At 37.6% G+C, this 20292-nt stretch overlaps 1 protein-coding gene across 2 annotated transcripts in view; it reads right to left on the reverse strand.

Moving 5' to 3' along the window:
* The window catches only part of MBD2 (methyl-CpG binding domain protein 2), a 63970-nt gene that overhangs the window by 16626 nt on the left and 27052 nt on the right, over positions 1-20292 (reverse strand). For both annotated transcript variants that reach the window (XM_081252574.1, XM_081252573.1), the window contains exon 3: positions 18875-19012. In XM_081252574.1, coding sequence (XP_081108700.1) covers positions 18875-19012 — 138 coding nt within the window. The remainder of the gene's footprint in view (positions 1-18874; positions 19013-20292) is intronic.

Raw genomic sequence — 20292 nt, forward strand, 5'->3', positions numbered from 1 at the left:
GATTGAACTTCTGAGTAGCTGATTGAACGGGACTGGCCTTCAGAGTCAGACCAATCTAGGTTCAAATCCATTCTTTGTCATTTACTAGCTTTATAAACTTAGACAAGTAACATAGCCCGTTTCAGCTTCCTACCCTATGGAATGGGACAATAAAAACAATCTCAAATGGTTATGGACACTACATGAGGAGGTTTTATAAACACCTGAAGATAACCCATAGAGAGCAAATATCAGTTTACTACTTAATTTTACCCACGGCGTCTAGCACACTGTTCATCACACAATAGTACCTAGTAAGTAACTGGTCATCTTATTAAAATTAACAAATATAAACACAGCAAAAAGAGTCAGCTCCGAAAGGTGCATATTTACAAAGGAAGACTGAGACATGCATTCCAGTCTGCCAGTCCCGCCCAGATTTTCAGCGGGGGGCCTTCTTGCTACTCTAAGTATCTTAAAACCCTTCCACTTCCTTTTCTCATCCAAGCCAGTCTGCACCCCTCCTGGGCCCAAGGTTGGCTGGGAGAACTCTGGTAAGCTACACAGTTTGCGAGGCCCAGTACGAAATGAAAATGTGAGGCTCTTGTTCCGAACGTTCTTAAGATTATTTCATGATGACAGCACAGCACTTGACCAGGCACGGGCCCTAGTAAGGAAGTGCTCAGGTCACATGCCCAGGAAGCCAGAGGGATGGTAACTACCGTGCCGGGTGCACAGGAGGAGAGACCAGCAGAGACAGGAGACCCCCGTGCCGTGTAGCAGTACTTAGGGAAGCGCTGTGGTATGATCTCATTCTGTGAATGCCTTCAAAGTAGCAGGGCAACAGAAAATTGTTCTGGCCGGATCTATGCAATAACGAAGGAAGCTTCCCCTCACTCCGCGTCAAAACAGCCCAAGGATTTCTCTTCCCTCTTGTCACTCCTCATTTGGAGGACTGGAGAGAGGACCCCCTGCCAAAGCCTCTGCGACTGAGCTGTACGGTAGGAAGGAGGGAAGCCCAGGGAATGAGGAGATCATAATGTGGAAGAAGGACGGAAGCCTCAAGAGGGATGAGAATTTTGTTCTATTTAAAGTACAGTGAGTGGATAACATGGAAGCTTTTCATTAAGATTTCCTGAAACTGCAATTTTCTTGTTATTTTTACTCCATCTATTTCCATCTTGTGATGATAGGAGAGCCCTTAGAGAAACCTCAAAGGGCTATGAGCTTGTTTCAAGAACAGAAGGTAGAAAAGAATCTGGAAACAAACGACCTTTCTGTTCCTCAGTGAAGCAAGAAGGCAAAAAACTCAAACCAGTAGCAGGAGCCTAGAGCTGAGTTTCTCAATCTTGACATTACTGACGTGTCAAGTTGGATAATTCTTGGTTCTCAATGTTTAGCGACATCCTTGGTCTACACCCACTAGATACAAGTAGCACCACCCCAGTTGTTAACAGCCAAAATGTCTCTGGACACTGCCAAATGTCCCCAGGTATTTGGGGTTGGGGCGGGAGGACAAAATCAGGTCTGGCTAAGAACCAGGGGTCCAGAGGAAGAGAAAGGGGAGAGGAGACAGGAGGTTTACAGTGGCAGGGAGAGGAGACAGGAGGTTTACAGTGGCAGGGGCCCAGATCTCACAGCTGAGACAGAAGGGAGACCCTCCCCTGGCATATGCATCACCACGCCAGCCCCTTTCTCGACTTTCAAAGAGTCTCTATCCCAGCTCTCCATTCCCAGGCCTTACCAGAACCACACTAAGTGGCCTGGAGCTGGGTGCCTCTTTCGTCACTGCCAGACAGCCAGAGGGTGAGAAAGATAAAGCAGAAGTGGGAGAAACACTTCTTAAGAGTTGAAATTGAACACACTTCCTGATAGAAACATGGTTATAAACAGTAATTATTTTTAGTAATTCAGACACACTTTAGATTTAATCGTCTTTTATGGGCTGGTCTAGGACACTAGAACCATATTTCTGTTGGAAGATGTGGAGTTCCAGATGACTGAAACACGACATTTTATATCCCAACCTGTAAGTTGAAAAGCATCTGTGTGTACAGATTTTAGAGGGAGTTCTCTATTATTACCATAGGATCAGAGACATATGTATGTGCAAAGATGTCACTGACTACTGAGAAAAACACAGCGCCATTCAGAATGACTTTAGGTGTTCAAATATAGGTATGGTAACAAAACAGAACCATGGGTTGATCTTGAACATTTTAACTTCCACAAATTCTTAGTATGTAGCTATCAGTAGGGCCTGGCCAATATTAAATTAGAAGTCCAGGGAAAAAGCATCCCACCAAACTGAGCCATACAAAAACTTAAAAACTTAGACCTTCATATAATTTTCATATCTTGTCTTAAATTACATCTTCCCTTCCCTTTTGAAATTATAATCTCCATTAGGAAAAATCAAACTGACTATATAGAACACACTGAGATTTCAATAATGAAACTAAATTCATCTAAAACTGCTATATATCCAAACTTCTATTTCTTACTGCTCATTTTAAATACCACAAGCTGAATATTAGCTCCTAAGCCAAGAAGCCTGTAATAATTGACTCCACAGCTGACTAGAAACACCAGCAACTGAAGCCTAAAGGCCCCAAATTTCTTCAGTTATCCTCCCTGCCCCACGGATCGCCCCTGGACCATTTCGCCCTTCCTTTGCTATTCTCCTGTCTCAGAGGAGTCAGTATCCTGCCGTCTTTCTGAGAGCTTCTCTACAATGATGCTGGGTCGTATCTTCTGCCTCCTTCTGATCCCGCCCAGCAATTTAAAAAATCCTCCTCTCACACTTTCCATTTTACCCCTTCTTCTCCTTGGGCTTATTCCCCTGAAGTGACAGATACACTGGAACATGGCTAACATAAAAAGTGTCCTTATTTAACTACATCTCCCTCAAACCATCTGTCTTCCTCCTTCCACCAGGAGAGAAACTTTCTTATTTCCTCACCTTCCATTCATTCTTTCCTTCTAACCTCGACCCTACTCCTACTATTATATTAACACTGACCTGCCCAAGGTCACAGTAACCTTCTAATTACCAAATCCAATTCCTGATTCAAGCCTCCTTTGCCCTACTTCACTGTTGCCACTGCCTGCTGTCAGAAGACTTATGCAAGTCTGCCTTTTACGATGCTTCTCTGTATGTTTCTGTATTTTCTATTACTGTTAGGCAACAAATTGACAAAAGACTTCTAACAAAACAAAAGACTTCTAACAGTAATTATCAAAGAAATAAGACTACAAGCAATTTTTCTAATAAAAACAAATATTTAAAATGTATGAGATGAAATATACCGGGACTTCCCTGGTGGCACAGTGGTTAAGACTTCGCACTCCCAATGCAGGGGGCCCAGGTTCAATCCCTGGTAAGGGAACTAGATCCCACATGCATGCCGCAACTAAGAGTTCACATGCCACAACTAAGAGTTTGCATTCCACAACTAAGGAGCCCACCCGTGTGCCGCAACTAAGGAGCCAGCGAGCCACACCTAAGGAGCTCTTGAGCTGCAACTAAGGAATCTGCCTGACACAACTAAGATCAGGCACAACCAAATAAATAAATAAATATTTAAAACAAAACAGAACAAAACAAAATAACTATCAACATTAAAAAAAGATGTAATATACCTTTTAAAGAATTTGAGCACAGAAGTGTTAATACTTTGTAAAGTAGAAGAAGCAAAAGTTACCTTTAAAATTTAACCATTTTATGAATTTTAACTTGCACAGTCTTCATCTCTGTCAAGAGCATGATGCAAGACACTCAAATTTCATGGGATGAATTTGTGGCTAAGTAGAGGGAATACAGGGTAACAGGAAAACCACTGGTTTAGAAGTTTAATGCTTTGGTCCTGACTCAACCATTAAATAGATGTGCTGTCTTAGGGAAGTCACTTAATCGCCTTTGGATGTATCTTCACAAGTAAAATAGAAATACTAATAACTGCCTTATCTACCTCAGAAGATAAACACTGATAAAAAACAAGGAAGTTCTTTGAAAACATAAAAATTTTATTGTATTGTTTAGAATATTTTCCAATGTTAGGATTTCGTAAATTCGATGAGTATCTTATTCACTTCTCTAAGGCTTTTGCTAAATCTAATCAAAGAACAAAGGAGCTTGTCATGTATTTGCAGACTAAACCAAAACCCCAAAAATGTACACTTTATATTCAGTGATTCATGAAAAGCTAAATATGCAAGACACTGGGTTAGGGCTACACAGAAGAACAATGTTTCCTGCCCAGAAGGAATTTGCTGTCCAGTTTATAAACTGCTCTATTTCAAATCAACCCCATATGATATCTGAGTTGCTAGTTTTGGTCAGCAAAAACAACTTAACTTAAATACCATGGCCTGCAGACATCAAAAGACAAAACATGAGCTACCCTTTCATTTTGGGGAGTGGGCTAGGAAGAAAGGGCTAGATAATGACAAGAAAATTATTATGTAAATCAAGGAAAAGCTTGACTCATGTGGCTGTGCAAACTACAGTGAGATCGCTTGTGAAGGCAAAAGATAACAATGTGGGCTGGAGAGGAGAGAAGGATGAAGCGAGAGGCAGCGGAGCTGAGGAGGACGGAGGTGCAGGAACCGTCCGCTGCAGCTGCTCGTCTGAACGCTGTCATGACGCCACTTCACTTACACAAAGTGGGTAGGTAATACTTGCCAAGTACCTGAAAAGGTACTGTTACCCTAAGATAACCATGGAATAAGAATACTTGCTCATGAGGCCTGTAAGTTTTTCATGTGCTACTCCCACAGGAAAAGTTGTAACAATTTTCTTATTAATATGTAAGTCCATATAAGGATGTAGCTATGTTCCTTTATTTCTTGTATGTCACATTTCCACACAGTTGAAATTATTTGTTCAGTGTTTGTTTTCCTTATTAGATTGAAAGTTTTATAAGGAGAGGATGCATGACTGATTTGTGTGTTTGTACAGCACCTGTAATAGAAGCAATAATATACTCTGTTTAATAAATGAATTAATGATTTCAAAACCCACTCAAGTGCAAGAACTTTAATCTCTGATAGAGAGCTATCACTAGTTGTTTATCAGAAGAGCTTCCCTGAAACTAATTTCAATAGTATAAAGTAATTCCTCATTTTTATAGTGGGACGTTAATAGATAATATTTCCTTTTTAATATCAATAAATCAAGAAATAGAAGTACATACGTACTATTTAAAACATGACACGAGCAATGATTAGAACTAAAATCAGGTTACAAATCCTCAAAATTATCAGAAGTATGAATTTAAGTGGAAAACCCAGACCTCAGAACAAAAATATTAATACCAGAAAATGACAATAAAATATTAAAAACAGTATATAAATAGAATGATAGAATCAAGACCAAACATATCTATAAACTCAATAAATATAATGGTCAACTCAGCTATAAAAGAAAAAAAGACCCTCAGGTCAGATAGGAAAAAAATATATCAACTGTATGTTTTATGGAAAAAAACAATTTCTAAAAATAAAGGGACTCAAAACGCTGACAATAAAGAGTAAAGAAATGGAAAGCAAATATAGACAATGAGAAAACAAAGCCTCCAATATTACTAGAAAATTACTTCAAGGCAGTAAGTGTCAAATAAGACACCCATTATAATTAACTAACTTCCATAAAATAAATATTATCTTAATAAATTTGATGATAAAAATAGGAGTTTGGTTTTCCATGGGGAAATGTGCATGTATAGACTGAGTTCAAAACTTGTTAAGAAAGCTCTCCCCAATACTTCATTCCACCTTTCACCTAGATACTACCAACAGAGAAAAGAGGGTATCACAGATACTACAAACATTAAAAATATTACTAGAAGATATTATGAACATCCTTATATCATTAACTTGAAAATTATGAAATGCACAAATTCCTAGAAAAACATGTTCTCGAAGTTGGTATAGGAACTATGAATATTCATCCATGTACTCATTAAATAAACTGAATCTGCAGTTTCAAGGCCTTCCACTTAAAAACAACAACAACAACAAATTAGGCTGAGATGACTTCACAATTCAGTCTTCCAAACATTTAAAGAAAAGTACCAATCTTCCACAAATTCTTCCAGGGAATATTAAAAGAGATATCACCTCCCAGCTTATTTTACAAGGCCAGCAAAACCTTGATACTAAAGCTGGAGAAGAAAATTATGAGAAAAGAAAAATGCACATCAATCTCTCTTGTGACTATAAATGCAAAAAATCCTAAACAAAATAACACCAAATCTAAACAATGATAACACAACATGACCACACTGAGCTTAATACAGGAATTCAAGGTATGTTTAAAGGTTTTTCCATCTAAAAAAATCAAGTCTTGCAATTTACCACATCAACCAATCACTGTAATTCACCCTATTGACAGAAAAGAGATCATTATATCATTTAACTAGGTAGGGAAAATAATTTGATAAAATTCAATATCCACTCATGAAAAATATTCTTAGTAAACTAGGAATATAGTGAATTTCCTTAATTTGGCAAAGGGTATTTACCAAAAAACCTACAGCAAGCATCATATTTAATGGAGAATGATTAAAAACGTTCCCTGGTATTACAATAACAGACAAGGATGTCTGCTATCACTTTTATTCAGGAGCATATTAGCATTCCAAGCCAGTGAAATAAGACAAGGAAAAAAAAAAATCAAAGGTTTAAGGATTGGCAAGGAAGAAAACAACTCTCGTTTGCAGATGATATGTTTGTTCACGTGCAAAGTTGGAGAGACTCACTAGCTAATAAATGAATTTAGGAAGATAACTGAATACATAGTCAATATACAAAATTCAGCTTATTTCTTCATATTAGCAACAGATAACTAGAAAAAATTAAATGTAATCAGAATAGCATTAAAAAACATCAGATATCTAGAAATCAATTAAAGATGTAAGATGTCTAGACTGAAAACTATAAAATCTTAATGGTGGGATATACAAGGTTAGTGAATTGTAAGACTTAATATTGTAAAAATATTAATTCTCCCCCAAATTGATCTATAGATTTAAATCCTGGCAGGTTTTGAAGAAGACTAGACAAGCTGAGTCTAAAGTGTATGTGGGGGACTTCCCTGGTGGTCCAGCGGTTAAGACTTCACCTTCCAATGCAGGGGGTACGGGTTTGATCCCTGGTCAAGGAGCTAAGATCCCACATGCCTCGTGGCCCAAAAAAACCAGAACATAAAACAGAAGCAATATTGTAACAAATTCAATAAAGACTTTAAAAATGGTCCACATCAAAAAAAAAAACTTTAAATAAATGAATAAACAAATAAAATAAAATGTATGTGGAAACGCCAACAGCCAAGACTAACCAAGATAATCTTAAATGAAGAATAAGAAAGCTGGAAAACTTACACTACCAGATATCAAGACTTTTTATAAAACTACAGTAATTAAAAAAGTGCAGTATTGAGAAACAACAAACAGACCAATGAAATAAAACAGAGTGTAGAAACAGATTCACATGTACAAATAGGGCAAAGGAGCAGAACAGACCAAAAACAGACTTTCACAAGACTTTCACACTTACACATTTCATTTATGACAGAGGTGACAACACAAAGCAATGGAAAAAGAATGGTCTTTCAGTAAATGGTGTTGGATCAATTGGATATCCATACGGGAAAAAAATAAGTCTACCTCACATCATACACAAAAGTCAATTCCAGATGGATCACAGACCCAAATTCAAAAGTAAAACAAAGCTTTCAGAAGATGACATGGGGTATATATTGATAACCTTGGGGTAAGCAAAAATTTCTTAAACACGTCACAGAAATAAAAGGAAGAGACTGATAAAGTATATCCTTTACTTTTCGTAAATCATCATTGAAGTATTACATACAGAAAAGTGTAAAAAAATACATAAGTATACAGCTCACTGGAGTTTCATAAAGTAAACACTCATGTAACTACCATGCAGATCAAGAAACAGAATATCACTAGCACCCCAGAAGCCCCCACCCCACACTCTTCCAGTCTCTATCCCACCTCCCAACTCTCTTAAAATTATGAACTTACATTTACCAAGAAACTCCATTAAGGAAGTGGAAAAGGTAAGTCACAAACTGGAAGAAGGTACGTGTGATAGATATATCTGACAAAGTACTGATACTGAGAATATACAAAGAACTCCCACAAGTCAATGGAAAAAAGATAAACAACATAACAGAACAATGCATAAAAGAGTAGGCACTTCAAAAGAAAGGATATCTATGCAGCCAACAGACATACAAACAGTGCACAGTATCATTAAATACCAAGGAAATGCAAGGTAAAACTGTAACAAATACACCTAAACACATACCAGAATGTTCAAAATTTTAAAGACTGATAATACCAAGTGCTGACAAGAATGTGAAGCAACTGCACACTGGTGGTAGAAGGGTAACTTTGCATAATCACTTTGGAAAACTATATGGTAGCATCTAACAAAGCTGAACATATGCATACTCTATGACCCAGCACTTCTACTCCTCTATAAGCTCAAAACCAAAAACACATACTACAATATTCACTGAAGAATATCCATAATAGCCAACAAGAAAGACAGAAACTAAAATAACAGCAACAGAATAGTCAATGCAGGGAACAGAGAAAAAACAAATATCATACAAATAAAAATTTTCCCTATAATTAATAGATTCAGAGAGGAAAGAGTAGAGGTTGTATCCATAAAACAAGAACAGCAAAATTTTATATACAAAAGCCAAGAAACAGCTGCTGGAAATTAAAAATATGATCACCAAAATAAAAAAAATCAAAAAAAGGACTAAAAGTAAAATCAAGAAAATATCCCAGAAAGTAAAACAACAACAACAATAAGACGGAAAATACAAAAGTAGAAATAGTAGAAAAAGTAGAAATAGATGGCTAATACACAACTCATACAAAGAGAGAATGGAAAGTTAGGGGATTCAGGAGAAAATGGGAAAAAATGACACAGGAAAATTTCCCACGCAAAGGATAGTAGTCACGTCTATCACCTACTAAGTGCCTGGTGAATGAAGAAAGGCCTACAGGCACATATCAGTGAATTTTTAAAAATCATAAATATACTAAACTTTTTAAGAGAGAAAAAAAAAAGACCATAAAAGAGGAACAGAGATTGAGCATGGCACTGAACTTCTCTCTGGCAACTCTAAAGCTAGAGAACAATGAAGCAATGCCTTCAAAACTTCAGGGGAAACGATTCTCAATCTAAGATTTCATACCCAGACAAACTTGGTTGTGTCCAGCTGGAATAAAGTTTATTTCCAATGTGCAGGTTCTCAACTTTACCTCCCATTTTATTTTATTAGAAAACTACTAGAGGATTTGTTACAAACTGAAGGCATCTACTGAGACAGAGGAGGACAGAGTTCCGGAAAACAAACTCCCCACACAGAAGCACAGTAAAGAAAATCCTCAGAGCTACAGCTACACAGCAAGACCAGAGAATGCATTCAGACTGAAGAGGAGAGGTGGTTCCAGGAAAGACACAAGAAGGAACGCCATGATTTCAGCATAAGGAAAGTATTAGTGATGGGCATGTGGCAGAAACAAGCATGAGGAAAGATGAACTCTGTTATAAAGAAAACGTAGCATACAATTCTTAAGACTGACAACAATAAAGAATTCTGATGCTGATGATAAAAGACATTACTTGCCAGAACCATGAATAACTTTCAGTCATAATAATGTAAACACTGACTAGTTAACCTATTTAACTAAAAATGTAATATAACTATGTTGGGGGCTTCCCTGGTGGCGCAGTGGTTGAGAGTCCGCCTGCCGATGCAGGGGACACGGGTTCGTGCCCCGGTCCGGGAAGATCCCACATGCCGCGGAGCGGCTGGGCCCGTGAGCCATGGCCGTTGAGCCTGCGCGTCCGGAGCCTGTGCTCCGCAACGGGAGAGGCCACAACAGTGAGAGGCCCACATACCGCAAAAAAAAAAAAAAAAAAAAAAACTATGTTGGGAGCATGAAGCAGAGAGAGGACTATATACTCATGTACCATTGGGGGAAGTCAAGAAGTAATGTCTAAAATTAATAAATAAAGAAATAGGATTATAAGTTTATTATTCAGAAATATAGAGGTAATTATAAAGGGAAGTGACCAGAATTGAGATTAAATGCTTCTGGAAATGGAACTAAAAGACACAAAAAGTAGGAAACTACTGTTATGAAACACAAGTTTTTAAGCATTGATATTTTTTTTCATCTATATTCCTACGTTTCTTAGAGAAATACAAAAATCTCAAAAAATGCCATGGATCTACCCATATCGGAGAAATATTTTTAAGTGATCTAGAGAAATATATGATGATTAAAGGTCACTATGAATGAAAAACCTATGGATTCATTAATTTTTTTTAAAAAAATTCACATAATCTTTCAGCTGCAACTCTTACCCCCATAAAACTGACAAGTCACCAAACCGGTTTTCTCTATAGGGCTCCAACCAATCATCCTTTACCTGGATCTTTTACTTCCCACAACTGCTTTAAGAGTATACATTTTCTAATACTTATATTCATATTTTATTATTTAAAAAACATTTCCACATTCCAGTCAATGACATTGTTTTCCCAGTTATGTTAAATTTTAGAACTCTCCTCATAGGCACAGCTGATTCATAGACAAATTTTGTCAATTATTTTATGACCAGCATGAAACCAATCTTATCATCTATGCCCCAGCTTCCTATACTTTCTTCAACAGTCTCCTGGCCTTAAGTCAGTTATCATATTACATACAAGAGCCAGATTAAAACCTCTGTCTAGGGACTTCCCTGGTGGCGCAGTAGTTAAGAATCCATTTGCCGGGGCTTCCCTGGTGGCGCGGTGGTTCAGAGTCCGCCTGCCGATGCGGGGGACGCGGGTTCGTGCCCCGGTCCGGGAGGATCCCGCATGCCGCGGAGCGGCTGGGCCCGTGAGCCATGGCCGCTGGGCCTGCGCGTCCGGAGCCTGTGCTCCGCAGCGGGAGGGGCCGCAGCGGTGAGAGGCCCACGTACCGCAAAAAAAAAAAAAAAAAAAAATCCATTTGCCAATGCAGGGGACATGGGTTCGAGTCCTGGTCTGGGAAGATCCCACATGCCACAGAGCAACTAAGCCCATGAGCCACAACTACTGAGCTTGTGCTCTAGAGCCCTCGAGCCACAACTACTGAGCTCACGTACTGCAGCTATTGAAGCCTGTGCGCCTAGAGCCCGTGCTCTGCAACAAGAGAAGCCACTGCAATGAGAAGCCCACGCACCACAACGAAGAGTAGCCCCCGCTCACCACAACTAGAGAAAGCCTGCACGCAGCAACGGAGACCCAACACAGCCAAAAATCAATAAATAAAATAAATTAAAAAAAAAAAAAAAAGAATCCGCCTGCCAATGCAGGGGACATGGGTTCGAGCCCTGGTTCAGGAAGATCCCACATGCCACGGAGCAACTAAGCCCGTGCACAACTACTGAGCCTGCGCTCTAGAGCCCACGTGCCACAACTACTGAAGCCCGCGCTCCTAGAGCCCGTGCTCCGCAACAAGAGAAGCTACCACAATGAGAAGCCCGGGCACCACAACCAAGAGTAGCCCCCGCTCGCCACAACTAGAGAACGCCCGTGTGCAGCAACGAAGACCCAACACAGCCAAAAATAAAATAAATAAATTTAAACCTCTGTCTAGAATGTCCTCCCCATGCTTCTCTTCTTTCAAAGACCATATATTCTCTCACTCCTCTGTTTTTTGTTTTCATTGCATTTACCATACCATGACACATTATATATGTATTTATCTGTCTCTCTCCCTATCACTCTAGAAAGTAAGTTCCATGAGAGCAGGGTCTTGGTTTTGCTCACTGCAGTATTCCCACAACTTAGAAAAGTGCCTGGCACAAGTTGAGGGCTCAATTCATGATTTTTGAATTAAAAAAATTCACTCATTCATTCATTCGACAAATGTGTGTTAAGCACTGATGTAATGGAGACACTATGGATAAAGCAATGAACAACTAATACAGTTATGATCAGAAAACGAGAAAGGAGAAGCACTAAGGAGGGTCTCTAAACCTAGACTTCATGAATCAGGTTTCTTGAACAGATGAAGTGATATCTAAATTCAGGCTTGAGGGATGAGTAGGAAATAGCTAATTAAAGTGGGAAAGAAAGCAGCATGAAATATGATCAGGGAATGCAAGGGCAGGGTGCAGAGGGGGAGATGAATAGCACATTCAAAAATCTGCAGTTTCACATGATTCCGTTGTAGAACAAGGGAAGAATGTGAGGCCAGAGAGATACACAAAAGCCAAATCATGAAGGATTTGTAAGTTACGTTAGGTGTTTTGACTTTAAAAGTCATGTTTAGTTTTTTTTTTACCTAAAAACTAACATGAATCATCAAAACGTTTTCAGCAGAATAACACTATTAGACCATTATGTCAAACAGATCTTCAGGATGCAATATGAAGAAAGAACTGAAGAAAATAAGACAAGAAGCAGAGAGATGAAATGATAGTTACTTGGTAGAGAGATGGAGCAAGTGAATATTTAGGAGGTAGAGTCAACAGGACTTGCTGGCTAATTAGATTTGGGGGTAAGAGATGGGAAGAGTCAAGGATGATGCTCACGTTTCTGGCTTAGGCGGCCAAGTGGGCAGTGGTACATACAGTGAGATAAAGCATATAGGAGAAAGAGCTGGTTTGAAAGGATGATGGTGAAGTTTGGGAAGATGAATTAGAGATACTGGTGAGACTTCTAAGCAAACAATGTTAGTAGATTGAGTGATACAAACAACTGAAGCTCAGGATAAAGATGTAAATTTGGAAATCATTAACATATAGATGATAACTGAAGCCATGACAATGAGTGAAATCATCCATGGAGGGTTTACATACAGAGAAGAATGCACAGTATTCCCTAGGAAACCCCACCATTTTGAAAGATAGACAAAGAAAGAACATAGGATGGGGACTGAGAAAAAACAAAGAAGGAGGAAAACCAAGAGAGTACAGTGTCACAGAATAAAAGACAGTATTTCAGAAGGCAGGAGTAGTCAAGAGTGCCTAATACTAAAACAGGTCAAGTAATGTAAGGACTGAAGTTTGCTCAACCAATTTAATTAGGATCATCAATAATCTTGATGAGAACAGTTCAAGTGGCATAGTGAGAACAAAAGTAGTATTTCAGAGATATAAAAACTAAGAGGTAAAGTAGATAGTAAATACACACAACTCCAAGAAGTTTGGTTGTAAAGGGAAAAGAAAGAAAATGAATTCTAAAGGAGACACAGAGTGAAATAAACAAATTTTTAAGATAGGGAAGATGTGAATATATTTAAATGCTTTGGGGAAGAAGCCAGTTTAGAAAGAAGTTGAAGATGAAAGGTAGCTGACATAATCCATTGAGTGAGCTGTCTGAGAAGGTAAGAGGGAATGTATCTGGGAAGCACAGATATTGGTATTAGCTTTAGGTCACAAGATATGGTCAAGTTCAGTCCAGAGGGGTAATAAAAAAGCTACTTCTGGGGTTCCCTGGTGGCGCAGTGGTGGAGAGTCTGCCTGCCGATGCAGGGGACACGGGTTCGTGCCCCGGTCCGGGAAGATCCCACATGCCGCGGAGTGGCTGGGCCCGTGAGCCATGGCCGCTGAGCCTGCGCGTCCGGAGTCTGTGCTCCGCAACGGGAGAGGCCACAACAGTGAGAGGCCCGCGTACCGCAAAAAAAAAAAAAAAAAGTATGTATATATATATGGCATCTTTCCAACATCACCCAGAATAATGCTTTTAAATAATACTGGACAACATATCATCTATTTCTTCTGCCCAGGCAGCCAATTTATCTGTCTAGAGACAAGGAATATAATATCCTCCATGGAACTCTGTGCTTTAGCATATCTATTTCTTAATCATAAAAGCATTTTTACTAAAGACTAAACTAGAAATAACAGTCAGGGGTTAGGAAGAAGTAAATGTTAAAATGCCTGGAATGAACAGCAATTTTCAGGGTTATAACAACTGAATACTAAAATATTTTATAAACTTTTCACACACAATGTCTTTAAAGTGCACATTTTTTAAATTTATCTTTCACCTAGAAAGTTTCTTCTAACATGTAAAAATAGTCACTCTCGGATATTATCAAAAAGATGAGATGTAAGTGCTGGCAAGGATGTAGAGAAAAGGGAACCCTCATTCACTACTGGTAAGAATGTAAATCAGTACAGCCATGATGGAAAACATCTGAAGGTTCCTCAAGAAATTAGAAATAGAACTACCATATGATCCAGCAATCTCACTTCTGGCTATATATCCAAAGGAAATGAAATCAACATCTCAAAGAGATACCTGCACCCCCATATTCACTGCAACTTTATTCACAATAACCAAGTTATGGAAACAAACTAAGTGTCCACTGATGGATGAATGGATAATGTGTGTGTGTGTGTATACATATATATATATATACATGTATATACACACACACAATGGAATATTATCATCCATAAAAAAGAAAGAAATCCTGCCATCTGTGATAACATAGATGAAACTTGAGGTCATTATGCTAAGTGAAATAAGTCAAACAGAGAAAGCAAACACTGTGTGATCTTGCTTATATGTGGAATCTCAAAAAACTAAACTCATAGAAACACAGAGTAGAATGGTGATTGCCAGGGGCTGAAGGTGGGGAAAATGGGGAGATGTTGATCAAAACGTACGAACTTCCAGTTATAAGATGAATAAGTTCTGGGGATCTAATGTACAGCATGGTGACTACAGTTAACAGTACTGTATTATACACCTGAAAGTTGTTAAGAGAGATCTTAAATGTTCTCACAATCACCACCACAACAACAACAAAAAAAGGTAATTATGTAAGGTAATAGATGTATTAACTAACTTTTTTCTGGTAATCATTTTGCAATGTATACATGTATGAAATTGTCACGCTGTACACCTTAAACTTAACGATGTTATATGTCAATTACACCTCAATAAAGCTGGAAAAACATCATTTAAAAAAAAGACATTTCTGGAAGGGAGTAAAGGAAAGTTTCATACCCTTTGAACAAAGAATTAGCTAACAAAATAAACGGAAAAAAATCTAGGATCAAATGGAAGATTTAAATCCACTTCTTCGGTGATTTAAATGTTTACTTTTGGGTAAAAAAAGAATATTCTGTAAGAAATGTAATTAATATTCAAAGACTATCAGAAACACCTAAAGCCTATAGGCTTTAATTAAAAGGAAAAAGGAATGGCTCAAAAGATGAAGTTTCTTTGATTTGAGGATAAAAAAAGAGAAAAAGCAAGAGACCATAAAGTGTCAAAGATGACAGCATTAAAGAAATAAGAAAGAAGCAGACACGTGAGTTCTTCATGTATTGAAAGAAGGAAGCTAGGAAAGACACCCTTAACAGCAAAATCACTATTCAATTAGATTAAAAAGAATTGGGGGCATGTTTTACATATCTGGCCAAATAAGGATATTTCAAAGATCTTACTGTTTGGGATAAGAGTCTTATAACTGGTAGAATTCCCTCCACCCCAGTCAAGATTTCTTTTTAATCTAATGACAAGACAGTACATGTTAAATATGCCAATAGTATATATAAAACTGGCTGGCTACTTACCCTATCATAACCAGATTTTACAAATGCCATCTCTACCTTATAATTTTAATTGTAGGCAAAAATCACTGCTGAATTCTGTTTAATGCACTTTTGTTTACATACCCTAATTTGCCCTTTTAAAACTAAGGCATTTTCAAGGAGTCAGTACATTAGAATTTCATAATTTATACATTTTATAGAACTCAAATTAGACTGCCATATTAGACAGAACTAGGCATATGATGTTTGTTATATAAAAACAGAATTATGAATTTCTATGATTGCTTCACATCTAAACTAATCACTTCAAACCAATTCAAGGTAAAAGATCTAAAAATCAAATCCTAGTTCTAGGTCTCAAAATTCAACACTCCGAAAGGAATTACAATACCACTAGCTTGAATATCTTATTAAAAGAATGTGATACAGTTAAGATAAAAACCTATCTGCAGGAACCTCAAAACAATAGAAACCTCATTGTCTAATTTATTTACTCTGTGATCAAAATAACTTCTCCAAATGAAGTATTTGGCAATTTATATTACTAATCTAGTTCAATGAAGCTATGCAAAAGGTAGCAAAATTGGAATAATCATTTTTGCCTATGTATTTTATGCCAACTATCTCCTCAACAATAATAGCTCACTAGCAGTCATCTGCCATATGTATGTCAAAATATAATTAAATCAACATCTTTCCTTTACTTAAAAACCTGAATCTAGGGGCTTCCCTGGTGGCGCAGTGGTTGAGAGTCCGCCTCCAGATGCAGGGGACACGGGTTCGTGCCCCGGTCTGGGAAGATCCCACATGCCGCGGAGCGGCTGGGCCCGTGAGCCATGGCCGCTGAGCCTGCGCGTCCGGAGCCTGTGCTCCGCAACGGGAGAGGCCACAACAGTGAGAGGCCCGCGTACCGCAAAAAAAAACCAAAAACCTGAATCTAAACTGGAATGGTCAGGATGACAGATCATGATTTCAAAACACATTAATACCGAAGTTGTCTCTTTACTATTTTCCTGCGTTTACTCAATGCACAGTCCTGTATTTTGAAATCCTGTTAGTGAGACAGTGGTCAAGTATTCTCTCAATTCTTACGTTCAGGATAACGAAGGGGGAGAGACACTAATGTCTTAGTGTCATCAAAAACGTCCAGCACCAATTGTCAGGTGACAAGAGGATAATGTGAAAAACAGTGTAAACATTTGGAGAAGTAACCTCCAAAATAATTTTAACACTTCCTGTCTCTGAAAGCTAGAAGGAAGGTAAAAACCCTCAAAAGATCTGGGTTAAAATGACATAAGTGGGGTTTTTTTTTTGGTGGGGGCGGGAGATGATTTAGCTTTCTTGACATATTCTTTGCACTTGAGAACAATCTCATAAACGTTAATTAAAGAAGGAAAACTTACAACGACTCAACATGCCGAAGAATAAGAAGCAACTAATCTGGTTACTTCAGCTTTAAAACTCTAGGTTGCCAATATCTCTACAACCAGATAAACACCCAGTAAATATAATTACTACTGTTTTTAAAATCTGTGACTGAACTTAAGTGCAGAAAACAATTAAATTCCTGTTAAAATGACCATAATTGGCTACTCGGTTTGTCTTTAACCAAAGTATTTGTTCACGGACTATATTGAGAATGATTTGACAAGGAAAAGATGAGGATAAAATTTACTAAATACCATCTGTTCTCAATGAGACAACTCAGATTTTCAATATGGAACTAATATTATTAGTTATTCCACTTTCTTTATCTTTTGGGCTTTTTGAAGCAAACTTTCTTACCCAATTATATACTTGCAAATTTTTCGATTAATAAAAATCTTTACAAGGAAACGATTTTAACATCACCAAAAAGCCAAAGGACAAGATGTTCAAGACTTTAGACAGTATCTAAGAAAGAACACAATCAGGGAATGGCTCTGTCAAGGTGGGCAAAGTTCAGAATGGCAGAATTCCTTCCCTGTTGGAACGAATATACTAAAACTGCTGGTGGTTTGGTGGCTATCACTGGGTGCAGTAGTAAAACAGAAGGGAAAAGCCTGGCACAGAAAGCTGAATGGCCCAAAGAAAACCTAAGTGGTGACAAGAGCCTAAAGGCACATGCAGGTACGCATCTTTTATATTGGATGTGATACACTTACATGGCCCCTGTTGAATCTCTTGGGGACCAACAGTAAAGCAAGTTTAGAACTTCAAATCTTGAGACATCTATAGCAAGATGCTGATCCAATGTGGCTCCAAATATCTTCTGTTTTCCTGGCTCACCTGAAGAGGAAAAAACACTACAGAGGATGTGGGAACTGAATTACTTTATGTAGTTTCTTCTAGAGCAACTGTCTGAAAGTTTTGGCCCAATCCTTTTTGAAGTCTGGAGATGAGACACTTGAGGGACTAGCGAAAAACAAAATTCAAATGAAAAGGTGGAGTGAGACATCTAAAAGGGGAATACGAGAGCAAAAGATACTGGCCGTAGGTAAATCAGTGTTTCTAATCCTTAAGTGGGAGGAGGCAGAGAAAGGAGAGAAAAAATGCACCGATGTTTCTCCCTCCGCTCCCTCACCCCAATTGCTACTAAAATTTCACAAAGTACCTAAACTTTTTGACCACAATTAGGGAGTGAGTGAGCAAGACTACTTGGAAAGTTTAAGCGTTTTGTCAAGTCTCCCTCCCCTGGCTAAGTGGCATTATTAAGCAGCAGGGAGGCCTTTCAGATAATACTTTTTTTTCTAAGAAAAGATTCTGGTGGAATACAGCTTGAAACAATAAAGGAAGAGAAAAATAAATGCAATTTATACAAAAATGGAAGTCACCGGACAATATACCATATTGACAAAGTTTATTTACTTCTGTTTTTCCAAAGGGGAGGGACTGCTTTCTTGTCATAAGAAACCAGAACAAAAAGTAGTTTCCAAATAATAGAAAATATTTTTAAACTAAGCAACACAAACTGCATGCTTCATCCCCTTAGGAAATATTATCCCTGGAAAGATAATCTTTAAAAAACTAAGAAGAGCAGAACCAAGTCTGACGTACATTACCACACAAAAGCATAAAAGTGGAGTCCATATAATTAATTTTAGATTTTTTAATTAACTTAATTTTTTTCTTAAAACATTTTACCTAAATGTTGTCTTATCAGAGTTATTCTCCAGCATTCATGTAACAGCCTAGGATATAAAACAATTTTCTTTCCAAATATATTCCATTTTAACCAGAGTTTACTTGAACTATATCTGGTAAAGATACCAGAATTTTCTGAAAAATAAGATTGGAGAACCAGTTAGATCCTTACCTGACGTGGCTGTTCATTCATTCGTTGTGGATCTGATTTCACTTTATTACTAGGATGATTTGTGACTTTGGTTACCGGTTGTTTGAAAATTGATGCTGTTTGTCTAATTGGCAATGTTGTATTCAAGTCTGGCTTACCCTGTGGATATAAGTGCGTTTTAATTAATAAATATTATATATAAATACAATTAGATGAATTTTTATTAATTCAATATGTATTACTTTAACGTGGATTATTCCAAACTTCTCAATCTCAGCATTTTAAATACTCTGGAGTACACTTTAATCACTTTATTATGTAAGACTTATGCAAAGTTTTCTCATAATAAAAAGCTTTCTGTATTTTTAAATGTAAGAAAATTCTCTATATTAAAATTCATAATTAATTTGATTAGCAAGATACTAGGAACTTTTAGGTGAACAAATATGTTTAAGGTTAGGTTACACAAAAGGAAGGAGGGTTTTCAGGACAATAATCAAAAAGCAGTCATTTTCTACATTCTGAGAATGGAGAAAACTAATAGCGCACTTGGCCATTAAAATATAAATAACCTCATGAGCTGTCAGGGGGCCAGGCTTACATAAAACCACAAAGGTTAACCTTCCCTTTTATATTAAAAAAAAAGATAATTAGAAATGAAAGTTGTAATTCCAAAGAGCTCAATTTAGAAAAATGTAATAAAATAAGGAAATATTCTTTATCTTTAATATTTTATAGCACATTTAATGCTTTTTAAAAAAAACTTAAAATTGAAGTTTCAGAAGGGCAGGCAATATACTTATATATTTTTAATCAACCAGTAAAAAAATTAAGTTATGTTATAATGAAAAGCAAATGTGGCACAGAATTGCTATTAAGCTCATTTGAAATACTCTAACATCAGGTGGGGTCAGAGGCGAGGAAAAAGGGGAAGAAAAAGAACAAAATGTGATTTAATCACTGTGTATTCTGAGTCTGGCAAAAACCATAAAGGCTCAAATACACCTGAAAGCAATACACATCAGATAATTTTAGTATAGAAGTATACTTGATAAATCATCTACAAGATATTCAATGAACTTTTATAACTATCTCCAAATAAAAATTATATCAACTTTGAGACTCCAGAACAGCAGTTCTCAACCTTGGGCATGCATCAGAGTCACCCAGAGGGCTGATTAAAGCAGATTATTGGGCCTCACTCCCAGAAATTCTGATTCAGGAGGTCTGAGGTAGGACCTGGGAAACTGCATTTCTATTAAGGTCCAGGTGATGCTGATGCTGGTCCAGGGACCACACTTGGACAACTACTGCTCTAAAACAAAGACTGCAAGTTGGTGGCAGGGAGACCAGGTCTAACCCATAGATGTGTTTTGTTCAGTTTTTAGTTTCCTTAGTAAATTAAGCCAACATCTACAAATAAAATACACATAAAAGGC

Source organism: Mesoplodon bidens, assembly GCF_964165515.1.
Source record: "Mesoplodon bidens genome assembly, chromosome: 13".
Classification (NCBI taxonomy): domain Eukaryota; kingdom Metazoa; phylum Chordata; class Mammalia; order Artiodactyla; family Ziphiidae; genus Mesoplodon; species Mesoplodon bidens.